The 27707-nt window shown below is 41.8% G+C and overlaps 1 protein-coding gene across 1 annotated transcript in view; it reads left to right on the forward strand.

Moving 5' to 3' along the window:
- The window catches only part of Svep1 (sushi, von Willebrand factor type A, EGF and pentraxin domain containing 1), a 177183-nt gene extending 150293 nt beyond the window's left edge, over positions 1–26890 (forward strand). The window contains 9 exon segments of the mRNA XM_034502072.2: positions 665–820; positions 7352–7415; positions 11541–11714; positions 12844–13020; positions 19108–19278; positions 20388–20483; positions 21842–21937; positions 24486–24579; positions 26521–26890. Coding sequence (XP_034357963.1) covers positions 665–820; positions 7352–7415; positions 11541–11714; positions 12844–13020; positions 19108–19278; positions 20388–20483; positions 21842–21937; positions 24486–24579; positions 26521–26542 — 1050 coding nt within the window. The 3' untranslated portion in view covers positions 26543–26890.
- The last annotated feature ends 817 nt before the right edge of the window (positions 26891–27707 follow it).

Here is a 27707-nt window from a genome sequence, read left to right on the forward strand (position 1 = left end):
TTCTTCCTGGTCCCTGCAGAGTTCAGGTGTGCCCTCCACCTTCCTATGTCACTCTGTTTCCTGCTAGGTTCATGCCAGCACCCCTTCTGAAACTGAAAACCTTGCAATCTATTACTGCCAAAAGGTGTGCCAGAGAATGTGGCAGCATTTAATGGACCACTCCAAGACAGTCAGGGAAAGATCCGAGCTTATGGCCTGCCTTGGAGAAAAGGTTATGAGCAGGAACGGTGGATAACAACAAAAATTTTAGAAAATGCATGTTGAGACAGATCACCTAATGCTGCTCTTTCTCGGAAATTTGAAATCAAGACATGGAATAGCATTAAACACCATGTTCACTGGGATCAAAGGTGGAGTGTCTGCACTGGCCCTCTCTCAGTCTATCCTCTAGTTAGCATGCTGTACTAAAGACTTCCTTGTGGGAAGGCTCTGTTTGAGAGAAAGTGCTTATTTTGTGTTTCTGAGATGTCAGTAAGTGTTCAGTGCTGACTGTGAAAATTTTTCTGACAATTAGTGTGTTTTTAAGACCTACAGATAGATTAAAAAGCAACTCAATTAGGGAAACCCTGGGTCCTTTCGACTCTCACTTTGGAGATGAGTCTGCCATATAAACAAAACACTGCCGTATTAAGTCCTAACTATGACTTTGTGGTCTGTTCTTCAGCCCGATGGTACGTGGGAGCCACCATTTTCTGATGAATCCTGCATCCCGGTTGTTTGTGGGCAGCCTGAAAGTCCAGAGCATGGATTTGTGGTCGGCAGCAAATACAGCTTTGGAAGCACCGTTGTTTATCAGTGTGACCCTGGCTATGAGTTAGAGGTACTCTAACCAATTAACAGAAATTAATGTGCTGTTCTGATATGCTTGGGATTCTTTTTAAAATTAGAATAAAGTAACTTTACCAACACTGCTCCTAAAAACATACTATTATATTTAGTTACTTTAGTTTCTTAACACTTTCTAGAAAATAGTTAAAAGATGACTTAGAATTTTTAAGCACACAAAAATTAGCAGCCAGGTGTGGTGTCCCATCACCTGTGATCTCAGCTACTCAGAAGGCAGAGACAGAGGGTGACAAGTTCAAGGCCTGCCTGGGCAACTGTCAAGGTTCTGTCACTGAATAGACATATTTTTTTAAAAAGGGTCAGGGGATGTAGCTCTGGGGTAGAATGTTTATCTAGCGTGTTCAAGGTCCTGACTCAAATCCCAGTTCAAAAAACAAATTAAGGCTGGAGAGATGTCTCCGAAGTTTGAAGCACTTTCTGCTCTTGCAGAAAACCTGAGTTAGGTTCCCAACACCCATGTCAGGCAGCTCCAGACTGGTCCCACTGTGCATCACTATAGCACAACTTTCAACAAGGAAGTACCAGAGTAAAGCCAAGCACTTCACCAGCAGTGAGTACACAGACCCTGGCCAGCTTCTACTTGAGATGCCAGGTTCCCTTGGGCCTTAGTTTGGGTCATATTGCTTTGAAGAGATGCCTTAACCACAGCGACTCTTATAAAGGAAACCATATAATTGGGGCTGGCTTACAGTTTCAGAGATTTAGTCCATTATCATTGTGGAGAGAAAAATGGTAGCACACAGGCAGACATGGTGTTGGAGGAGCTAAGAGTTCTATATCTTCAACAGAAGCAGAAGTGAAGACTCAGACACACTGGCCTTTCTTGAGCTTCTTAGACCTCAAAGCCTATTCCCACCTCCCACCTATTTCTTCCAACAAGGCCACACCCACCCCAACAAGGCCACACCCACTCCAATAAGGCCACACCTACTCCAACAAGGCCACACCTACTCCAGCAAGGCCACTACTCCATAGTGTCATTCCCTATGGGCCAAGCATTCAAACACATGAGTCTATGGGAACCATTCCTAGTCAAACCACCACACCCTCTGATATATCTAGCCTGAACCTCCTCAGAACTATACTAAGAAAACCTCAACTTTATCTTTAAGATGACTCCTAATTGCAGTATTATAGCTCCACCAGCAGCACCCAAGTCTTCCTATGAACTTTAATGGGAGATCTGTAGTTACTTCCTCTGAAAGCCTTATCTCAACATCTAACTGTCTAAGAGAGCTGCTGTGAATCACAGGAGATCACATCATCTGCTTTCAGGAATCTCTTGTGTTTACTTACAGTGGTGTATAAGAACAGGTCAGCTGTTAAATGTTTGCGTTGTTGCTGCCCTCATTTTGTGACTGTGAAATCAAAGAATTGCTGTAAGAGGGAGAGGGCCATGAGAACTGGAACTAGGTTTCTATGATTCTTATTTTATTTCCTCAAAGGATAAGAAAATAAACATGGAAAGGAGAATGGTAATCTAAGATATGGGTTATGATTGGAAGATTTCCTGGCTTTGAAACTGGGGCATTCCTTACATGAGATCCTTACAAGATTCCTTACATGATCTTGAAATTTCTTAAGAAAACATATGTACATTTTTTGAAACAATATATAACAAAAACTCACAAAATTTGAAGAAGCTGGCAATTTAACTTAAAATGTCGGGGTAGCAGCCTAGTGTTAACTATAAAGCTGAATGAAATTTATTAATAGCTGTTCTCATTTCAACACATTAAGATCACCCAAGAGTCTTTCCAAAGCATTTATGTCCAACTACTTGGAGAAATAATGAGTACCAGTCTAGAGTGAGAGATGTAAAAGACTGCCTGGAAACCCCCATCACCCAAGATAGTGGAAACATGGAGGGGGCTGGAGACATGGCTCAGCAGTTAAAAGCACCCTCTGCTCTTTCAGAGGACCTGAATTTGATTCCTAGCACACTGTGGTAGCTCACAACACTCTGTAGCTCCAGTTTCAGGGACTCTAATGCCCTTTTCTGGTCTCTATGAGCAACACACACATGTGTTCAGACATATATGCAAGCAAAACACCCACACACATAAAATAAAAAATAAGTAATCTTTAAAGAAAACATGAAGCCAACTGGAGGAAGTTTCAAAAGTCATTTGAGCAACAATCCAGGAGATGCTCCCACCAGAGTGACAGCATGAGCAGAGAGAAGACTCACAATTGTCCTAAAGAGCAACGACCTGGAACTATTAGCAGACGCTCCTGTGCAAACTTACGTTGAGAACCTGTAACTGAAGAGGAAGGATTGGCTCCTTAATGCAGACTGCATGTACAGGGAACCAAATGCTAGCGAAGACTTCAAAAACATGCCAGTGGATGAACGAAGACAAGAATTTGGGATCCGTATGAACTTTGATCAGCTGTGCCTGTTGATGTCACACCCAAAAAGAGAGATAGCAGACATTTTGTGTTTCTGGATGGAAGCAGCTCATGTGTGAAAATGACTTGCTCCCTTCCAGAGAAGGAGAAGAAGGAAGAAGAGGAGAAGGAGGGTGAGGAAGAGGAGGAGGAGGAGGAGGAGGAGGAAGAGGAGGAAGAAGAGGAGAAGGAGGATGAGGAAGAGGAAGAGGAGAAGGAGGAGGAAGAGGAGGAAGAAGAAGAGGAGGAGGCAGTGGAGGAGGAAGAAGAGGAGGAGGAGGAGGAACTTGATTTTATCAAGCTTCTAAGTCTGATAAATAGTATCAGTAACATCAGTAACATCATGAAAAACAACTAGCAAAAATGTGTCTGGGGACATCAGCAGACAAATGACAAGTTTTCTAGAATTTAAAACCAGCAAATTGACGGGGAAGAGCAGAGGAAAAAGAGAAGGAATCTAAAGATTTAGGAAGGCATAGGTGTTTTTAAAAAAAAAAAAACAAAAAATACATGAGATTATTTATTTACTGCCATCATCGTATTCTGTAGGGCCATGCTGGTTAGTGTTTTGTTTTGTTCTTTTGTTTTGCCAGTTTGACACATGATAGGGTCATCTGGAAAGAGGCATTTCAACTGAGAAAATGCCTCCATTGGCTTAGCCTATAGACGTGCCTGGCATGTTCATCACCAGTGATTGACGGGAAGAACCCCAGCCCACTGTGGTAGTCCTGGGTTGTCTAAGAAAGCAAGCTAAACAAGCCATGGGAGCAAGCCAGCAAGCAGCATTCTTCCATGGTTACTGCATCAGCTTCTGCTTTTAGGTTCCTGCCTTGAATTCCTGCCCTGACTTCTCATCATGATGAACTAACTGTAAGCTGTATCCTGAAATAGTGTCTTTCACCCACAAGTTGCTTTTGGTCTTAGTGTTTTTCACCACACTAGAAAACAAACTAGGTCAAAGGTTTGCATTTTAAGCAAGCATTCAGCACCAAATGTTGATGGATGGGAAGGTAGCTTGAGATCAGCTAGCTCTTAGACCCAACAGACTTCTATGACAGGCTGTCTCCTCTCCTGACAAATCCGAAGGACACTGAAGCACTGACTTGCTCACCTCCAGTCTGTGGATACATACAGTACAGTAATTACAGGGCTGTGGTTGCTGCAGGCAATAGCTGTGGCAATCGCCATCCTCTCTGCATTACCCCAAGTCTGTGCAGGATAAATGACATCATGTACTCCCAGGATTTGAACTGCTACCAAAACTAAGCAAAGCAAGTAAGACGCCCAATATAAATTATGTTACATTCTTCCACTATGTAAATATGCCCTCATTCATGTGTGAGGCAAATACCTTTTTATGAGCTATCTAAATCTCAAAAATAAAAATTTACCATCCCTGAAAAAAAATGTAGAAAAAAGAATATCTAAAGTCAACTAAGAGGGATAAATCAAAATAAACAACTAAAGATTGGGTGGTTATTAAAAAAAAAAAAAATTCAGAGGGCTGGGGAGGTGGCTCAGGGATTAGGAGCACTGACTGCTCTTCCAGAGGTTCTGAGTTCAGTTCCCAACAACCACATGGTGGCTCACAACCATCTGTAATGGGATCCAATTCCCTTTTCTGGTGTGTCCTAAGACAGCCACAGTGTGCTCATGTACATAAAAGATTGTGCCAGTCAATAATCAAATGGCTGTTAAGGCTCTAAAAATCTAAGGCTCTAAGGATCTGTGCAAGTTGGTTGGAAGCTTAAATAAGACAGGGGGAAGGTGCTAAGAGATCTAAAACTCAGACTTAATAAAAGGCAAGGCAAGCAAAGGGCAGAGGAAGAAAAGCAAAGAAATGCATGACAAACATTGCCAGTTGCAAAAGAGGAAGTGAGGGGATGCAGTTTGCTTTTAAAAGCGAATAGCTACTGATTTATATTTGTATTAGAATAAACATTGAAACAGTCAAACAGAATATTCACAATTCAAAGCACCGGAGGAAGAGCGCAAAGTCCAGGAACACTGGGAAAATGCAAACCGTTGACTAAACCACCTGATTCAGTGAGCGCCTCGTTAGTGAGCTGAGTAGGTAGGCGGTTGTCCGATTCTTTCCAACTGTTAAAACGTGACATATAAGTTAGAAAAGTATTTTTCTGTCTAAGAAAAAAAGCACAAGGGTTAAAATTTGTCTTTAGATGGAGAATTGTGGAGGCTTTCTTTTTCTTTCATATTTTTCAAGTTTTCTACAATGAACAAATATTACTATTTGATTAAGAAAAAGATTAAAAATGTGTTTAAAAAAACACTGAAATTTATGAAATCTAAGTTTGTTGTTGTTTCGTTTTGGAAAGTCAGGACAGGACTGTCCCATTAGAGTCAAAAAGAACTTTACAAGAGAAGATTTATCAATAATTAAATGCATGGCCCAAGTTAGAAATGCCTCCATGGAGAACAACAAGGAAATCAGTCAACAGAGATGAGAGCAAGTGTAAAGGATTAGCAGCTGCCTAGTTGTTGCTGATTCAGAACACAGCTAAAATACATATATACATATGTACATACATACATACACACACACATACATACACACACACATACATACATATATACATACATACGTACATGCATACATACATATACACATACATATGTACATACATACATACACACATACATACATACATACATACATACATACACACACACACACACACACATACACACATGCATAAATGCATAATCGTGATAGGGGCTGGAAAGAAGGCTCAGCTGCTTTTCCATAGGACCCAAGCGCAGTTCAGAGCACCCACGTCAGCTGGCTCCCAACCACCTGCAACTCCAGCTCCAGGGAAACTAACACTCTTTTCTGGCCACTGTAAGCTTCCATATACATGCTGCATGTACTGAAACACACATGAGCATAAATAAAATTTTAAAACAAATAGGCCACAAACCCCATGTGCTGACGTTCACACTTATAGCGAAGCTTCTAGAGACATACTAAGGAGGCTGGAGAGATGGTTCTGGAAAGAGTGCTCACAGCACAACCATGAGGATCAGAATCTGAAAAACTAATACTATCTCATTAAAAAGCCAGGGGGTCTGCACACATGGCTGTAACACCAGTGATGTGGGGGATGCAGACAAGAAGATCCGTGAGGATTGCTGGATGCCAGGCAAACTCCAGGTTCAGTGAGAGACTCTGTCTCTGAGGACTAAGGTCCTTAGGTAGGTAGGTAAAGAGATGGATACATAGATGATAGATAGATAGATAGATAGATAGATAGATAGATAGATAGATGGCAGACAGGTAGGGAGCAGGATACATTTCTGGCCTCTCTGACTGACATTTGTGCACTATATCTACCACACACAAGTGGCAGGGGTGGGTGGAGCCTAAAACTGGGTCTTTTTAATACAAAATGTTATAAACCTTTAATTAGTTATTGTTTCATAGTTCATTAGAAGCATAATACAAATTGGGAATGCAGATGGTTCCGGTAAGAGGTAAAAGAAAAATATGAAGCAGAGATTTACAAAAATTAAACTCGGGCATCAAAGAATAGTGCCTTAGATATCACTGAGGTAAGCAGCCTACATAGCCATGAAGAACTATCGGATATTGAAAAATATATTCAGATAATTACAAATTGTTTTTCAAGAGAGTTATATTTCAGGAGGCTGAAAAGTAAGTTTTAGACTTTACCAGATTTTAAAATGTTAAACAGATAGGCCCTTAATAAATAAGTCCATGGTTGAAACTTTCAGTCCTCAAATCAATATAGTATCTCATATGCTTTGTTTTATGTCTGAAGTATTGAAAGATAAATGCATTCAAAATATTTTTAAATATATTAAACAAGTTGAACTCTGATGTTGCTGACCTGTTCTTCCCATAACTAGCTGTCATCTAAAACAGAAGATAAAGCCAAGTCTTCCATCATCACATGACTCTGCCAGGAAGAAAATTTGGTGAAATTATATTTTAGATTCTAAACCTTACACGATATTCATTTAGCATTCCAACCCTAAGCCACCCAAGTCCATGGCTAAGACATTCACAATCCCTTCTTGTCTGTCTATTAGAAAATTAGGACCCTGTTCATGACTCCTCTCTGTCTGTTCACAGGGGAGCAGGGAACGAGTCTGCCAGGACAACAGACAGTGGAGTGGAGAGGTGGCAGTGTGCAGAGGTGAGTTAAGAAGCATCCAAGAGCCGGGCAGTGGTGGCACATGCCTTTAATCCCAGCACTTGGGAGGCAGAGGCAGGCAGATTTCTGAGTTTGAGGCCAGCCTGGTCTACAGAGTGAGTTCCAGGACAGCCAGATCTATATAGAGAAACCCTGTCTTGAAAAACAAAAAACAAAAAAACAAAACAAAACAAAAAAACAAAACAAAACAAAAAAAATCACCCAAGGATCCCAGAAATGCTACCAAGGACACAAGATAACAACGCGTCTCCATTTTCTTCATATATCCATTTTGTACAGTAGACTCATAAACCACAAGAGAACACTTAGTAGCTTTTGTTCAAAGGCTCCAAGCCATTAAGGGTCAAAACCTGTGGTGGGGATCAGAGATGAACTGGGATAGAACATAAGATGGCAGGCTCAGCAACAACCCACAACTGTTTAGAAACTTGTGTTTCTTTGCTCTTTTGTGGTATTTTCTTAAAAGTAAGTATAAATTAGAAAGTTTAGAAAGGTTGCTTGTGAGTGAAATAACTGGCCCTTAATGACATCAGTCAAATAGAAACCCACAGTGGAGCAAAATGTTGCAGGAACTCAATTCTTGCTAAGTTTCTTTGGCAACGTGTGGAATAGTCCATGTACCCGCTCCTTCTCTTTGTTTTGGCCATGTGTTCAGAGGTAGACATGTGAAGTAACTCTGTGTCTTTAGGAACCTTACATCTGTAAAGGAATAGTATGTTTGTGATCCAATGAAGAAAAAATTTTAGTTTTCAAAAACTTGAGTAAACATTATATTGAAAATATTTTTAAATATTTAGTAACACCTCAAGTCATAATAACATATTTGTTTAGGACTTTGGGCAGTCCATAATAACATTTGGGTTTTTTTTTTAAATGATCTCTAGTATGTTTCTTTTGATTTCAAGTATATTTTATTTAATATCTGAATCAAGCCCCATATGTCAAAATATAGTGTCACTTAATCATTTAATATTCTCTATTTACTTATTGATCTTAAATTTTTTATTTCATATGTTTCTTATGCATGGCATCATTAGATAAGGGCATTTTACACAAGTTCATATTGCATGTTGAACTTGTGTGTCTCAACCCCAGCAGTATGCTATCTAAACTGCTCATGTTCAGAAAATGTCTATGCAGGGGACGGGGGAAAGGAAAAAAAGAGGAATGCCATCTGTCCAGAACTAAACATCTTCAAGGTGTTGATGAGTGGCCATTTTAAAGTTATTGGTCATACAAATTAATTTCAAGATATCAGACAATACAAATCAGGTCACCACTCAGAGTAAAAACTATTAATACTTGCTATGTTATGATACACTTTTTAGGTATACTTAAAGCCACAAATGTTTCTGGAGATAGAAGTAAGTATAGACAGTGAGAACATGTTCTGAAAATCCTTACATATATTTTTTAATTTCTTCATATATGTTATCAGATTCCAAGGAAGCCTATGCTCATCAGTACGATACCCTTGACCAGCATTTCTCAAAAGCACAAACCCAGAGCAGGCTCAGAGGCACCGTCAATCTGGTTCGAACTTGTACAGTGGAGAAAATAGCAAGAACATAGAAACAGGGAGTTTGAAGGATGTCGGAGGGGAGAATGTTTTTTACATGTCTTGTTTGAGTCCATCCCAAACCTACTGAAGCACCCTGTCTCACCAGATTCCTAAGCTGGCATCCTTGCACTGTACAGTTGGAAAAGCTCGGTGCTCCACTTTGCAAAACATAATGCAGAAATCCCGATGCACTTAACCTGAATCTTGACCCCAGACACAGGAGCTTTCAGGCCAAACATGAAGCTATAATAGAAGATCATTGGCCTAAACCACCTTCTCTGTCTCCATAAAATTCTAAAATGAGGCTTCAACCCCAGGTTTTTTTAGGATTCATTTATTTATGTATGAGTGCTCCATTTGCACGTATGCCTGCATGACAGAAAAAGACCTCAGATCTCATTGTAAATGGTTGTGAGCCACCATGTGGCTGCTGGGAATTGAACTCAGGACTTCTGGAAGAACAGCCAGTGCTCTTAAGCGCTACGCCATCTCTTCAGCCCCTTCAAGCCCAGTTTTTCAGGCTCTAGATCCTGCTTTCTTCAGCCCATTCCCAGCAGTAAATTTCTCAAGAGTTTCATGCCATTTTTTTTTACTCTATAGCTGTAATACAACCTAACCATATCCTTAAAGTTCAGATGCCCCTGAAAAGCACATAAAAGAGACTTCTCTGTAACTCCCCCACGCTTGTGTCTTCCTCTTCCCGATCCTTCGCCTTCATAGTTTATGTCATAGCAAGTTTATCTTTTTGATCTCCTTTTAAAGCAATTATTTGTTTGTTTTGTGAGTATGGGAAAATGGAGATGCATGAGCCACAGTGTGCATCTGGTGGTCAAAGGGCAACTTTAGGGAGTTGATTCCTCCTTCCACCACGTGGGTCCCGAGGATTGAACTCAGGTCCCAGGGCCTGGCTTCAACACTTTACCACCTGAGTCATCTCACCACACACCCTTTGATCTCCTTAGAAACAGAGTGGCCTTGACGCACGTAGTTCTGTAGCTTTTCTGAAACTCTTTCTTTTAATAGTTCTTTTAACTATTATTGAGCTCATTTCAGAATTGCTGCTGGACTTGGGAGAGAGAAATGTACAACACTCAGTTAAGTTTAAATGTCAGATGAAAAAATAGTTTGAATATAGTTATGTGCCACACAATATTTAAGAAGTATTTATTCTAAAGTGGGTGTTATTTATAGGACATTCATTTTTATTTGAGAATCCTGTGTTTTTATCTGGTCTTACAAACCAAGTGTTGTAAGAATAATAGTAAGATTGGCAAGTTAAGGAAAATTCACAGCCATGGATTCCTTTATTTGAGGCACATGTTCATCTAAACCCCCACCACATCCATCACTATTAGCAAAATACAGAAAGACAGATGAAACACACAGGACTAAATATCAACCTTCACTGTGAGCATGAGGTAATTCAACAGATATATACAGTATGCTTTTTCTGTATCAGTGAATGTTATTTTGTTTCATTCATAAGTAGGCATGTATTTGGTGAATATATGTTGGGTTGTAATGTGTGCTGGTCCAGGACTAGTTGTTGGGTTAATGTGTGAGTCCCACCTGTCTTGCCACCGGGCTAGGGCCACTCATGGAGACAGAGGCTCGGGAAGTTTGACTATGCTCACTCCATGCTGGCACCAGTCAATCAGGCTATGTGAAGCCACAGGACCCCAATCAGGGGTTGGGGAGAGCAGTCTGAGAGGCCAGGGAAGGGCCGAGAACCAAGTGGGGGCATACTGGCTGAATTGGCTCGTAGCTGAAGGGGGAGAAAGGGAGAGAGACTCTGGCTGTGTCCCGAGGGGATGAGAGTTCTTGGTTATGGTGGCTTGCTTGGCTTGATCACTGCTGGCTCAGCTTGCTTGCTTGGGTTGGTGGTCTCCGTGGCTAGGAACGCAGAGAAGTTTTCTAAAGAAGATTAGACAGCGGCTGTGTAGACAAAGGCCTGTTCCACTGTTCCCCACGGCGGATCCCAAAGAAAGAGAAACAGTCCATGGTCTTAAGATGTTTATTGTCATGGCAGAAAGTAAATGAGAAACTGTACCCCAGTTTCCTCAAAGCAGGCCTGTGGTTAAATATCTTTTGCAAGGAGGAAGGTCTGAGAAGGAATGTTTAATTGGCTATGCCCCTCTGGCCTTTAGGTACCTCATTACTATGGAGATCAGTCTTGAGGCTCTGTGGCCTGTAGTCATACCCTCTACCTGTGGAGGAGCTAGAGGGCATTGTCCTACCTGACTGAAAGGCACAGATCTATAGAGGGCTGTGACCTTGTGTCAGGAACCCAGAGTCTGGGAGCATGGTGAAATGCCTGCTGTCCCTTGCAGGGGACCCTGTGGGGTCTCTGGCGGTTTCTAGCCAGTGTCAACCAGAAATCAGGCTGCCTTTCATGGCCCTACAAATATATACACTTATACATATGAGTATTACACACACACACAAACACACACACACACACTACATAGTACTTTCAAGCAACTATAGCGAGAGAAGCAAAAGGAATTTGGGGAAGTATTTAATACAAACTTTATTCTTCCTTTTAGAGAATAGATGTGAGGCTCCAGCTGAGTTTCCCAATGGGAAGGCTGTCTTGGAAAACACCACATCTGGACCCAGCCTTCTGTTTTCCTGTCACAGAGGCTACACCCTGGAAGGGTCCCCTGAGGCACACTGCACTGCAAATGGAACCTGGAGTCACCCGGCTCCCCTCTGCAAACGTGTGTGTTGACTTTAGGGACTGTTTTAATCACATTCCACTTCACAGCTAGCTTCATGCATATCTTTACTTGAATGGGAAATACTGATAAATGAGTTTGGTCCAGGAAAGGCCAGCTGTGGCCATCAGACCCAACATTGTGAGGCATTTTAGAACTCTACTTATGGTATGTTATAACAGCCTAAGAGTCAGCTTTTATCCTATTTCTCCGGTGATTAAATTCAAGCATTAAGAGAAAATACAAATTAATGAAAACATTTAAAATGAAGACGTTGTGAATTCTATTGATGTGAAGAAAGGGGGGTAAAAAGATACGGTTGAAGCCTAATGTTAATATGAATCATGTAAGTGTGGTAAATAAAGATAATTTGACCACTTGAATGAATACCATACAAATGGAATCTAACTTGAGAAGGCTTCTGGCTAGTGTTTAAAGTATTGTAGCACATGAATAGAGCCTTTAGAATTCAGAAGGGCCCTACCTCAGCAAGACGTAGTTTATACCCACTTAAAATCAGAAAAACTGAAGTAGCTTGAAGCCTGTGTCAGTATGTGTGACCTATTCTTGCTCTGAGCAAAACCGAGCCCTAGCAACACTTCCTGTGTTTCCTTCTAAGCTGTGGAAACATCCTGTCTTTACCATCAGGCCCACCAACGCAACATGAGGTCCTATCATTCTGTTCGTCATGGTGTGGGTCTAAAGTCAGGCTGGCCCTACAAGGCAGTTTCTGATGCTTCTCTACTCCCATTCTCTCTAAAGTATATTGAATAAAAGGATAGAGTTCACCAGAATATACCGTGGTGTTGACACTCATCAAATATTGAGAAATCACTAGAAATCAATGTGGGTCCTGATTTCTTATATACCTGATATTTAATCTTCACAAATAATTTAATACATATTCAAAGAAAATCTGTGCTTTTGCTTAAAGTTCTAAATTGTCAAACCCTTTGCTTGGCTTGGTGGGATTGAGTCAGTAGGGTCAGGTAGACTGTTCTTTTTTCGTTTTAAGATTCATACTATTATTGTCGTTGGGGATTCGTGTTCTGCAGGCCTCTACTTTGTCTTTAAAAAGTTAAATTAGGGGAAGAGAAGACAGCTCAGTAAGCATCTGCCTCACCTTTTACAGCAAATCCATGCCCTGTCCCTTTTGTGATTCCTGAGAATGCCCTGCTTTCTGAAAAAGAGTTCTATGTCGACCAGAAGGTAACTATCAAGTGCAGGGAAGGTTTCCTGCTCAAAGGCAGTGATGTCATCACCTGCAACCCCGACGAGACATGGACACGGACAAACGCAAGATGTGAAAGTAAGTCAATGGGAAAAACCCAGTGGGGCCCGTTAGTGTGGAAGGTTTTCCTGTCTCTCTGAGTTTTCCCTTTTTTTGTTAAAAAAAAAAAAAAAAAAGAATGTATATTTTATTTACTATTAGTGTGTGAGAGAGAAGGGGGAAAGGGAAGATGGAGGGAGGAGAGAAAGAGGGAGAGAGTGAGAGAGAGTAGGTGTAACGTAAAGCTCAGATTCTCGTGTTTCATAAGTACTTTTACTTACTGAGCCATCTTTTTGGCCATGTGAAGTTTTAGGGATTTTGTTTTTGTTTTGTGTGAATTAATGCTTGATTCTGTTGACAACATTTTTTCTTAAATATCTGTGGTTTTATCAGGAGTATGAGTGGTTTTGCCTGCATATATTATTGTGTACCGTGGGCATGTTTGGTGCCTATAGAGGTCAGAAAAGGGCATATCAGAACCCCGAGAATTGGAATTATAGGGAATTGTGAGTCACACCACGTAGGTGTTGGGAACTGAACCTGGGCTTGCAAAAGCAGTAGATGCTCATAACTTCTGAGTCACCTCTCCCATCCCGGGAAGTTATTTCCTATCAATAACTTAATTGTGCATAGTTGGATCTCTGTACTATTTTGGTCATCGTCTGCACTGGTGTTTAATACAAGAAAAACTTATGTTTGAAGACTGAACATTTTTTAAATGAATTTTTCCAGACCAAGCTAAAACCTCTCTGACCAGGAGATTAGGACTCTCTGGGTAGATTGGTCAAAATGTACTCTTCTAAGAGCAAGACACCAAGCTTAAAATACATGTTTTTCTCCACACCGTCAGAGTCTTCACAGTATCCTTTAATAGGGTTACAGGTACTTCCTGCAAACAAAAATTACCCTGAGACGCTTCTCAGTCTTGAGCATGGATCAGTAGAAGTTCAAGAGCGTGCCAGAACACAGATAACTGAGCTCCACCCCAGAGTTTCTGAGTCTGTGTTTTCTGGATAAGGCCAGAAGACATCTATTTCTAATAGTTCCTGGGTGTTGCTTACGGATATTGTTATGGTCTGACTATGAAATGTTCCTCGTCGACTTGTGTTCTTCGTGCCTGGTCCCCTGCTAGTGGCAGTCTTCTGAGAAGTGCTGGAAACTTTAGGAGGTGAGACTGAGCTAGAGGAAGGTCACTGGGGTCAGAATCTTGAAGGTTCCTTGGCCCTAAATCTCCACCACCCCCTTCTTGTCTGCTCTATGACGTAAAGAATCACCTCTGCCACATGGTTTCATGCCCACAGTGCTCTGTCAAAGCATGAGCCCAGCAACCATGGACTGAACATATGGAACCGTGAGCCAAGATAAGCCTTAGGTCACTGCCAAAATGTTTTTTGTTCACAGTGATGAATAAGCAGAGGAATACTGCTGGTCCAGGAGCCTTGACTTGAGAACTGCTGGCCCAACATCATGTTAATCCACCCATGCTACAACACTGCCTCCCACAATCTGTGTGTGTGTGTGTGTGTGTGTGTGTGTACAGGAGTATATCTCCCTCTTTTTTATTTTATGAAGATATTGTTTTAAAGTTCTATGGGCCCATTCCACAGTCTCTTATTTTTGACAATTATAAAGAATCCCTGTAATATGGGTAATGTTAAATTGTTACTATAGAGTCTTAAATGTTCAACTGCCATAGCCAGTTTCATTATTTGTTTGTTTGGTTGGTTGGTTTTCTTTTTTTTAAATTATTGGGTACTTTATTTATCTACATTTCAGATGTTATCCCCTTTCCCTTTTTCCCACCCCCAGAAACCGCTTAACCCATCCTCCTTCCTCCTCTCTCCCACCTCCCCTCCCTCGAATTTCCCCTCACTGAGGCATCCCACCTTCAAAAGACCAAGGCCCTCCTCTCCCACTGATGCCCAACAAGTCTGTCCTCCTCTATAAACACATCTAGAGACATGGGTCCCTCCATGTGTGTTCCCAGGTTAACTGTTTAGACCCAGGGAGCTCTGGTTGGTTGGTATTGTTGCTCGTCCCATGGGGCCTCAAGCCTCTTCAACTCCTTCAGTCTTCTCTCTAACTCCTCCACTAGGAAACCTGTGGTCAGTCTGATGGTTAGCTGTGAGCATCCATCTCTGTATATGTCAGGCTCTGGCAGTGCCTTTCAGGAGACAGCTATGTCAGGCTCCTGTCAGCATGCACTTTTGGACACCCACAGCAGTGTTTGCATACGGTGACTGTATCTGGGAGGGATCTCCAGGTGGGGCGGTCTCTGGATGGCCTCTCCTCCAGTTTCTGCTTCACACATTTTTGCTCATGTTTGCTCCTGTGAGTATTTTGTTACTCCTTCTATGAAGGACTGACGCCCCCACACTCTGGTCTTTCTTTTCCTTGGGCTTCATGTGGTCTGTGAATTATGTCTTGGGTACTGTGAGATTTTGATCTAATATCCACTTATCAATGAGTGCATACCATGTGTGTTGTTTTGTGATTGGGTTACCTCACTCAGGATGATATTTTCTAGTTTCATCCATTTGCCTAAGAATTTCTTGAATTCATTGTTTGTAATAGCTGAGTAATACTCCATTGTGTAAATGTAGCACATTTTCTGTATTCATTCCTCTGTTGAAGGACATCTAGCTTCTTTCCAGCTTCTGGCTATTATAAATAAGGCTACTATGAACATAATTGAGTATGTGTCCTTGTTTTATGTTGAAGCATCTTTTGGGTATATGCCTAGGAGTGGTATAGCTGGATCCACAGGTAATATTAGTCCAACTTTCTGAGGAACCAACAGACTAATTTCCAGAGTGGTTGTACAAGCTTACAATCCCACCAATAATGGAAGAGTGTTCCTCTTTCTCCACATCCTTGCCAGCATCTGCTGTCATCTGAGTTTTTAATCTTAGCCATTCTGACTGGTGTGAGGTGGAATCTCAGGGTTGTTTTGATTTGCATTTCCCTGATGACTAAAGATGTTGAACATTTCTTTAGGTGCTTCATGGCCAGTCGATATTCCTCAGTTGAGAATTTCTTGTTGAGCTCTGTACCCCATTTTTAAAATATTTTTATTGAATATTTATTTACATTTCAGATGTAATCCCCTTTCCCCATTTCCCCCCACACCCAGGAACCCCCTATCCCATCCCTCCCCTCCAGCTTCTATGAGAATATGCCCCCACCCACCTTCCACCTCCCTACCCACAATTTCCTCCACACTGGGGTGTCCAGCCCTCTCTGGACAAAGGACTTCCTACCCACCTATGCCTGACACTGTCATCCTCCCCACATATACAGCTGGAGCCATGGGTCCCTCCCTATGTGCTCCCAGGCTGGTGGTTTAGACCCTGGGAGCTCTGGTTGGTTGGTATTGTTGCTCTCCTCAAGGGGCCACAAACCCTTTCAGCTCTTTCAGTCTTCTCTCTCACTCCTCCATTGGAAACCCCATGATCAGTTCAATGGTTAGCTGTGAGCCTCTACCTCTGTATATGTCAGGCTCTGACAGACTTCTAATGCCTCCCACAATCTTAAGAGACTTAACCTGCTATGATTATCTCCTGACATCTGTTACCACTTTCTACTTCCACTTTAAACATCTCTCCAGCCAATATCGAAACACTTGTCTTCCTTGGTGCCTGAGCTGCTCTGTCAACAGCAGTCAATAACGATGTTCATTGGGTTTAACCACATGCAGAGCTCTAGACTGCATAATAAGAATATTTTGCTCAAGGTATGTTCCATCTTCATAACACTCGTACTTCAAATAATGAAACAAAGCATATGCACATGAAGACACTACTTGGTTTGAATTCTAGCCTCCAGAATTTTAACTCCGAATTTTATAAATGCCTTAGCATTCTTTTAGTTTTAGGGTCTCATTTGTTAATAGTAATAATTATACTTGTCTTGTGAGTTTGTTTTCTAGAATAAATCAGTTGATGTATACCACATCAGTAGCTTCTCTAGATAAAAAGACATGCCCAGTAGCACACACACACACACACACACAGAGGCACGTACACATACACATACACGTACACACGTGTGTGCGCACACACACAGTCACACACACACGCACATGTACACATACGTGTACACACAGTCACACACGCGCACACATACACATATGCGTACACACACACCTTTTTTTTAGCTAACAGTATACTGCAGCATTCAAAAGTATTAAAAAATATATTTTTTAGAAAACTCCATACTATATTTTTAGGATTTGGCTCCTAGACTCTTCTACCATTAACGAAGGGAAAGGAGTGGGAGTCCTTTAGATTTCCCTCTGGCCTTCTAGTCTAGTTTAAAGCCACCTGCCTGAAGGGCATCAGGCCAAGTGGCCTCATTCTGCTCACACATCTGCACCTTGGTTCTTGGCTCCCTGGAGCTTACCATTCAGGCCGTTGGAAATCAGAGCAGGGAGAGACGTGTGCTTCTTACAAATGCTCCCTCCATGCATGCCTGATGGTGGTCAGTATTCTAGCGTGATCACAGGTTGCCTTGGAGAGGAGTTGTTTCCATGATTGTTAATCCTCCAGCTCTTTTACGTTGTCTATCAGACAGGAAGTCTTCGGATTAAAGCTGCATACAACTTCCTTTGCCTAGGCAGCAGCCTTTCACATCCTGCCTACCTGCTTCTCATATTAATTCCTGCAAACTGGTGATTTAAAATGTAAAGCCCAGTGCAGGCTCTCAGGTCAGAAACCCCAGAAATGTGTGTTTTAAACACCAGATGATTCCCATGTAAGTGACCTGAAATCCGTGTTTTGATTATCAAAGTGCTATAAGCCAACCTTGAGTTTCCTTGATCTTTCTATAAGCGGAAGCCCCGATTTTAGAACCCTTCTCTGTTCCATCAGCACTCTCTAGCCTACTAAGAATGCTGCTCTCATTGTGGTTCATACTTTGACAGCTCTTAGCAGTTACGTTTACCTCGATGTTTTTATGGCGTCTCATTACACAGCTCACAGAAGCTTATAATATCATGTGTCTGACATTCCCTGTTTAACATCTATTTCTTTTCAGTCTCTGACATACAGGCATTTCCTCTGCCCTGTTGAGCTACCTTGTCTAACCTCAATATGGTGGCTTTTGTTTTATAGTATTACATTTTTATTTTGTCATGTCTGGTTGTTGTCTTTTAGAGTTCTTTTCAAATGAAAGACTGAAAGGGGAGAGATCTGGAGAGGAGAGGAGATTGGGAGGAACTGGGAGGAGTAGAGGGAGGGGAAACTGTAATCAGAATATAGTGTATGAGAAAAGAATCTATTCTCAGCAAAAAGAAAGAAAGCAAAGAAAAGGAAAATATAAAATCAGACAACTTATCTTCTCCTCTCCCAAATCTGACTAATACCATGACAGCCATAAGACCTTCAGTAAGGCAGTTCATGAGGTCTGACCACCTGTTATATTTACACAAACCGGATAGCTAGCAGAACGTGGAGTTCAGTACTGTCCTCAGTGCACCCCACAACTACCTTGAGATGTCTTATAAAATTCTTCAAAGCAAAAGCAGGTATAATAATCTTGATTTAACTATAACACAGATCCCCAGAGACACTTTGCGGTATCAAAAAGGGGTCTTGAATTTCATGAAACTTAGCCTCCGGCTAGTATCAGCATCCATTCATAATCTAAACACATATCGAGGACTTGCTGGGTTGAAGGTACTGTTTTAGGCAATAACAGAACATTTCATAATCCATGATCTTTAATTACTCTGAAATGGTAGGCTACCGTGCTTTATCCCACATACTAATTTAATGAACATCTTGTTTACACCTTCTCCGGCAGTCACCTCACTGGGGGAGATCAGAGAGCTCATCCTTGTTCTTGGCCACATGTCCTTGGGTTTCCAGCAGCTCTGTCTGGACACTTGAATCATAGAACAAAGACTCAGTTATCTTGTCATCTAATTTGACTAAAGCTGCGATAGTTCTTTCAGTTCCTAATATTCTAGACATGTTATGCAGGTGAACATAGTGTGTTTTTCTCTATTTTCTCTTGCTCTTTAAGTATTTTCTCTATGCTCTTTAAGCTGATTCAGTCTTCATGGTAAGGCTGTGTTCTGTCTGGGTTAGCTGGAAGGGCTTGATTGTTATCTGTGTCTTCCTGTAGAAATCTCTTGTGGTCCTCCAACTCACGTAGAGAACGCGATTGCTCGAGGTGTGCATTACCAATATGGGGACATGATCACCTACTCCTGTTACAGTGGTTACATGCTAGAAGGTTCCCTCAGGAGTGTTTGCCTAGAAAATGGAACATGGACGTCACCTCCTGTTTGCAGAGGTAAGGGAATGTTTGAACAATCATTCCCCAGAGAGGCTGCAGGGAGATGTGGACAGAGGTCAATATGACCAATGATTAGTATGAACGCTGCTTTGATTTTCCTTGAGTTTAAATTTGACTTAGCAACTGTGTAGTTTTCTATAACTTGCTGATTTACATTTTTGAAAACTTGTACATTTCTTCTAAATTGAAAAAGGTCATGGGTCTCCAAGTACAGTGCTCTAAAGCTTGTACTTTCCTGATGACCTCTGAATGTTTGTTCAAAATCACAGTTGCTTTATTCATTCTAAAAGTAGTTTCTAAACATCAAGAACTATGATACCAAACATACAGCCTAAATTGGCAAATTCAGAGTCGTGAGATGTAGCATTGGTTCAGGGACTGAGGGAAAAGGCACCAGTCAGGGAATATAAAGTTCCAGTCAATAAGATGAACACTGTCTGAGGATCTAATGCATTCTACTGCAGTCAACAATATTTGTAGTTGCCTGCAACTACGGTTACCGGGTTCTCCTGAGACAAAGCCTGGGAATTAACGGGAAGGAGGGCGAGAGAAACATGGGGCCAAGACAAAGTATTCTGATCAAGGCCCAAAGTTTAATAATTTGCTTTCACATATAAAGGGGAAGCCCCACCCCCCCCAGAGTCTCTTCTTGGCTCAGCCTAAGAGCTGGGTAAGGAGATGGCAGTGGGGGAAGGGCACAAATATTGTATTGTAGTTTTGAAATTTGCAGGGACGAATGAAAAAGGGAGAGAAGAAAGGAAGAAAGGAGGAGGGAAGAGGGGAAAAGCAACTGGTAGTTATGTGTGCTAACAAGTGGTAATTAGCTTGACTATGCATGTTTTATAATACATGCATAAAACAATCAAGTTCTAAGTTGTCTATACAGTTTGCATTTGACCAATTCACCTCCATAAAGTTGAGGGTGGGTGGGGCGGTAACAGCCAACAATGTGTGCCTCTCCTCACATGTTGAAATTCCTTCTTAGTGTTCAACTGTATTTCTCTTCTCTAAAGTCTGCATCATTTATGAATTGTGAATGAGTCTGTTCTTCAGTATCAGTTTTCCAGGATTCCCTGGAATTATGAATCATCTTGTTCTCTTTCCAGCCGTCTGTCGGTTCCCATGTCAGAATGGAGGGGTCTGCCAACGTCCAAATGCTTGTTCCTGCCCAGACGGCTGGATGGGGCGTCTCTGTGAAGAGCGTGAGTCTGTCCTTGGATGTTGCTCTGAGTCCCTTTTATTTGCTGAGAAGCTACAGGCTTAGGAGACACAGTTCCTGGAAATTGCCTTCACTGCCCCTAGGATCTAATTGCCTCAAATCCTTGCTGTGGACCAGAGCACACAGGGCTACTCTGACATATCAATAGGCTGCAGAAGATCTATCTACAATATCAATATCTGAGTGTGCAGTTGCCTCATCTAACATCTCATGAGCCTCTTGGCACTCAGCAACTGAGTCTTCTAAGGAAGGGGCTTTGTGAATGTCTCAACCCTCTCTCCCCTATCTCCCCTCAGGTCAGTGCTATCCGGCTGCAGCCTTTGCTACAACTGGAATAACTGCAGCATCACAGACACTGCACCTTTCGGGAATATGGGAGCCATGAGAAAGCCACTCTTAATTAAGAAAATAGGGGTAGTTGCAAGCTCTAATCTATACAATACTTAATAAATGAACAGAATTTTGATCCTTACTTAAACTATGCTTATAATATAAATTATCAAAGATGTACAAATAGCTACTTTGCATTTTTTGTTTTATTATTTGTGCCCATGCATGCACCAGGGCAGAGGACAGCTTCTGGGGAGTTGGTTCTCTCCTTCTGCCAAAGGTCCTGGGGATCAAACTCAGTCATCAGGTTTGCTTAGCAATTCATTTACCTACTGAGCTATCTGGATGGCCCTCAGTGAACCTTTTTAAATGATTTGACTGTCTAAAGTGTGTTATTCCAATGTTATTCCAATGTCTTAATGTGTAAGGATAAACAGTTTTATGTGTGGAGAGGCCATGCTGAGTCCTTAATGTGACAGACAGGAGTCAGGTTACACCTGTCGGGCTTGTTCCCTGCTGAACACTGGGCCAACTCTAAAGCTTATTCAATGTGACTTTTTCGTCTTTTTTTTTTTTCTTAAAGAGAAATGAGTAATGGGTGTGATCAATTCAGAAAATCAAGGGTTTTCACAATGGCTAACTTTTTTTAAAGCTGCCACAGTTTTTCCTTCCCCTCCTCATTCCTTTTCATTCTGTGCTGGCTCCCAGGCTTCAGTGAGATGGATTCTGGGATACCCCAGTCACAGGCCAGGATAAACCAGCTTAACTTGCTGAGAGTTTACCTGCTCTTCTGCATAAAGCAGATCGCTCCTCCACCCTGGTGCGCTTTCCCAGTGATAATTCACTAGTACACAGAACTCATACAGGAAGATCCTCTAGTGAGCCAGTGCAAAGTTTCTCCTCCAGCAAAATAGATTATGACATTTGAGCAGATCTGAACACGAATATTGTGATCAAATCCTTTTCAACACATTGTTAAATGTTTTGTATTGTTTTGTTTTCTTCTTTTAGCAATATGCATACTCCCCTGTTTGAATGGTGGGCGCTGTGTGGCCCCTTATCAGTGTGACTGCCCCACAGGCTGGACTGGGTCTCGCTGTCATACAGGTAGGCTTCCTCCCATGGTTTGTTTTCGTGATGGTTTAGTTTTGTGAATCCATAGGAGATACAGATGGATTGAACTTGGATTGAGTGGTGGTGTCACAACAGAAGGGTGTCAGCCACTCTCGAGAACATCTCACGACAGTCCTGAGGCCACCTCTCAGTGCTAAACTAAAATCACCACCAAAAACCACTTTTCAGGAAAACACACTAAAGAATACCATCTCCATTGGCACCTCTTCTTGATCCTTTTCGAACAATGTCTCTCACACCCTACTGAACCCCACGAACTAGTAAAGTACTTCTTCTCTGGATGCTATCTAGTATCTACTAGTTGAGTTTCAGTTCCATTCTCAGGGCAACCATCATGAATGATCACTGGATGATCATGTCCACTCAAAGGCTTGGAGCATGCAGGCTCATAGTACAAACTATTGTGTTAACTGAATCTCAGCCGCATCTGACTTTGGAAGCCTTGAAGGAAACACAGGGGCGTGGCTATAAAGATGGACAGAATTAAATTAGGGAATGTATGTGGCAAATTCAAGGTGCTGGACTATGCCTTGAGAGCATAGGAGCCCTGGAAGGTTTTAGGCAGTGATGGGTGGGGGCTGGAGAGTTGTCTCAGTGGTTAAGAGCACTGCCTGCTCTTCCAGAAGACCGGGGTTCAATTTCCAACACCACATGGCAACTCATAACTGAGAAACGATAATCAAAAAAAAAAAAAAAATGGTGGCTCTGTGAGACGGTGGAAAAGGAGGATCAATGCTACTTGGTAACAGATCTGACTGGAAGGGAGTTGGGGGAGGGGGAGGTTATGGGGGAGGGGAGGTGACTCTACTCTTTCCAGTCTGACCTCAGGAATTAAAACCAATACCATTTACTGAGCTAGAGGAGCCAGGATAAACAGGCTGGTGTCCAGGCAAGGAGTTGAACCTGAGGAGTCTGGGACACACTAGCCCAGCAGTCTAAAAGGCATGACAGTTTGGGCTCCCAGTAAAAACATATAGATTGAACACAAATTTGTGCATCACCAAGGAAGAGCATGTAAGGGAGAGAAAATGGCACTGTGCAGAAGATACTCGGTATGAGTGGCCCCGTGGACACACTTAGGATGGAGGAAGTGGCTGAAAAGTGAGAATATTGCTAGTGATGACTCCTGTCAGGGATCACCTCACACCGTGCTCCTGAGAGTGAGTCATGTTTTCTTACCCCAGCAAATGGAAACAGTGGGGAGTCAGATTGAGATGCTCAGGGTTTATTTTTTGTTGTGTTTTATCCTGATTGTCTCGTCATCTTTGCTTTTTTCTGATTAAATTGTAAATAAGTATATCCCCGCTGACCCACCTTACTCTTCCTGAGCAAGAGGGCCCTTCAGGGGAAAGCCTGGTGTTTACCTCTCCTTCTTGCTCCTCTTTATCCCTGGTTCTTGTTCCTAGTACCTGCTTAGCAGACAGTTGGCTGTATTTTATGAAGAATAAGCTTTTCATCCAGGAAAGGGCCTGCCTTTGCTGTGTTAAAGTAAAACTCATAGCCATGCTTCCCTCAATGGCTGTCTGATTTTCTCCTGTAAGGACTCACCTGACAGGTTGAGCTTGTGGGTAATGGACTTTCATCAATGTTCAGACTCCGTGCTGTTTTAGCCAACAGGCTTGTGCACATGCAGGGTTTGAAGGCTAATGAAAAAGATGTCTGTATACTAGATCTTCGGGCATTCTTTCAGGGTTTCCTGTGTGATTAATTTTAATCCTAATTATGGTTCTCTAATTATAACTAATGCTGAGATATATACATATATATGTATATATAATTTTTATGTATATATTAATTTAAAAGAGCATGAGAAGCATCTCCTGGCCATACAGGAAGGACCATTGGACACATGCTTTATGTGTAAGAGTGTTTTGCCTGCTTGTATGTCTGTGTGCCATTTGCATGCCTGCTGCTCAGAGGAGGTCAGAAGAGGGCATCGTATCCTCTGGAACTGGAGTTACAGATGGTTGTAAACCACCATTTGGGTGCTGGGGATCAAACCCAGGTACTCTGGATGAGTACCAGCGCTCTTAACCACTGAGCCATCTCTCCAGCCAAATCTGTAGTTGGGCACTCTGTATGACAGACTGACTCTCCTGTAAACTGCTGTTTGACTTAGTCAATCTAGAGTTTATTGCCGGCTCCCTCCAGAGAGCCATAAATTAACCGAGTATATAAAACACTTAGATCAGAACTAAGTGCCAGACTAGTTGCACACATTAGAATAATAATAGTAAAATATTTTAAAAGACAGAACCCAGTGGGCTTGACATGATCAGTAAAGCTGACCTTAGCGTGGTGAAATTTAACAAAGGGACTTGATGTGAAACCTCTCACTCCTCCCCCACCCCACCCACCCCGGGATAGCTCAGCTGTCGGAAGGAGTGATGCCACATATGGATTTAAAGTGCCTGAGGAATGGTCAGTGGTCCTTCAGGGGGAAAAAAGAGCCAGTGCTACCCCATGGGCCTCTTTAGAATGTCTAAGTGTTGAGTAAGTGAATGCATGTCTTTCATCACAGCTACTTGTCAGTCCCCCTGCCTAAATGGCGGGAAATGCATAAGACCAAACCGATGCCATTGTCTCTCAGCCTGGACAGGACACGATTGCTCCAGGTAAGACAACCCAATACAAAGGCTGAACTGTAACTCTAGGACTTTATTTCAGGAGTGGGAGGATGGAATTCAAGAGCCATCTCCAGAGATAGAAGGTATCTCTAGGTGAAGTGTAAACTTTGTTAATCACAGGCTATCTAGATAGGCTCTCTAAACCTTCACTAAACCCAAAGCTAGAAATAATTAAGTCAGAATTGATGAAGAAGACAAGTCTCAAAAATAAACAGTATTGAGCATCCTTCAGCAGCATGTATACTAAAACTTGAAAAATAGCAATGTACACACACATACACACATATACACACATATACACACACATACACACACATACACACACATACACACACATACACACACATACACACACACATACACACACACATATACACACATACATACACACACATACAAATACATACACACACATACACACACACATACACATACATACATACACACATACATACACACACATATACACACATACATATACACATACACACACATACACACATACATACATGCACACATACACACACATATACACACATACATACACACACATATACACACATACACACATACATATACACACACATACACATACATACATACACACATACATACACACACATACACACATACACATATACACACACATACATACATACATGCACACATACATACACACACATACAAATACATACACACACATACACACACACATACACACACATACATACACACATATACACACATACATACACACATACACACACACACATACACACACATACACACATACATACATGCACACATACACACACATATACACACATACATACACACACATACACACATACACACATACATATACACACACATACACATACATACATACACACATACATACACACACATACACACATACACATATACACACACATACATACATACATGCACACATACATACACACACATATACACACATACACACACATACACACACATACATACACACACATACATATACACACACATACACATACATACATACACACATACATACACACACATATACACACATACACACACACATACAGACACATACATACACACACACATACATACACACACATATACACACATACACACACATTAAATAAATACATAAACACTAAAAATCAGTAAACATTTACATAAATGATAAAAGTAATATTCTTGAACATAAAATGCAAAATAAACAAAATAGTTTATTGAAAATGTCCTAGTAAGGTCTGGTATAATGGGCCATACCTTTAATCCCTGCATTCCAGAGGAGAAACAGGAAGGTCTCTGTGAGTTTTAGGCCAGCTAGGACTGTATAGTAAAACCCTGTCTTAAAGAAGAAAAAAATGGAAAGGAAAGGAAGTGAAAGGAAAGGAAGAAAAGGGAAGGGGGAAGGGAAGGGGAGGGAAGGGAAGGGGAGGGAAGGGAAGGGAGGGAAGGGGAGGGAAGGGAGGGGAGGGGGAGAGGAGGGGAGAGGAAGGGAAGGGAAGGGAAGGGAAGGGAAGGGAAGGGAAGCGAAGGGGGAAGGGGAAGGGGAAGAAGGGGAAGAAGGGGAAGGGGAAGAAGGGGAAGGGGAAGAAGGGGAAGGGGAAGAAGGGGAAGGGGAAGAAGGGGAAGGGGAAGGGGAAGGGAAGAAGGGGAAGGGGAAGAAGGGGAAAAGTATCCCCAGCCAATGTTTGAGCTGTATAACCACAGTAAAAACTATTTAAGTTGATAAAAAATGTTTAGTAATATTTTAATATTTCCAAGCCCCTTCCCCTCATCCTTAACAAGTATTGTTACAGACGTGCCTACTAGACTAAGATTTATTGCCCCCTTTTCCCCCTACCTCAATTCATCTTTCCTCTTGAACCTGTTGATTTTCTTATGTTTTCTTTCGTTTTCTGTCTTCAGGAAAAGGAGAACTGGGCTTTAACCCCACACCCCTCCACCTCTCCCAAAGCAGGATCATCTCCTTCCAGTACCTCCTGGAACTCACACCAAGAAAGACCAACATGGTGCTGGGGCTTGTTTTGTTTTATAAGCTTGAGGTTGACTTTTTAATTTTGTGATCTATTTTGTTATTTTTTGTGACATTCTTTCTTACATGTTTGCATTGTTTAAATATGCTTGCATTTTCTATATAAAAATTATATTAAACGGACGCACTCCATCCTCACCAGATGTACATACTCTGCTGTCTGCCTGGAAAGCCCCTGGAATACATTTTTATTCAATTACTTAAAGATGACTTTCCATTAAAATATATTTTGCTACTAAATAATATTTTTGCTGGTTAGTACCATTTTTCCAAGGTGGCTGGGGAACAAAGAAAAGAATTCATGGGCGTCCTTCTAATCCTCTGACATAGCGCATGACTGCATGTAGTACACTGAGCAGTTATGATAAAGGGGGCCCCTCCTTTAGTCCTGTCTTGTTTACAGTGTGTGACTGTAAAGGTTTCCTTTCTTCCCTAAAAGAACTCAAGTTGGACTTAGTGCCCCCTGCAAAGAAGTCTGTCCTGTGTTGAGGGTGACCTGGAGGGTCCTTTTCCACATTTGGAAAGCTGTAGACATCAAATTGGGGGGTGGGTACAGAATGATCATGATTTATAAGTAAATGTACTCTTAAAAATTCTCAGAGGTGGCTCCTGGTTTTCCTGGAAAGGAAGAAAGAGAGGAAAAAAGAAAGGAAGGAAGGAAGAGGAGAGGGAGGGAGAGAGGAAGGAAGGAAGGAAGGAGGGAGGGAGGGAAAGAGGAAGGAAGGAAGGGAAGGAGGGAGGGAGGGAGGGAGGGAGGGAGGAAGGAAGAGAGAGAAAGAGAAAAAGAGAGAAAGAAAGAAAGAAAAGAGGAAAGGAAGGAGAAAGGGAAGAAAGAGAAAAAAGAAAGAAGAGGGGATGAAGGGAAAAAGGAAAGAAAGACAGAGACAGAGAGAGGCAGCTGCACAGAAGACAGTCAAGCTTCCCCAGTTTTATGACTTCATCCACTTTCATCATTGTACCTATTTTACAATAAAGACTTTCCAGACTTCAGAAACTAAAGCCAAACCATAGATTTCATTTTAATATAGGAAATATATGATCACATTGGTTCCATCCTCTG

Source organism: Arvicanthis niloticus, chromosome 5 (assembly GCF_011762505.2).
Source record: "Arvicanthis niloticus isolate mArvNil1 chromosome 5, mArvNil1.pat.X, whole genome shotgun sequence".
In the NCBI taxonomy this organism is placed as follows: Eukaryota; Metazoa; Chordata; class Mammalia; order Rodentia; family Muridae; genus Arvicanthis; species Arvicanthis niloticus.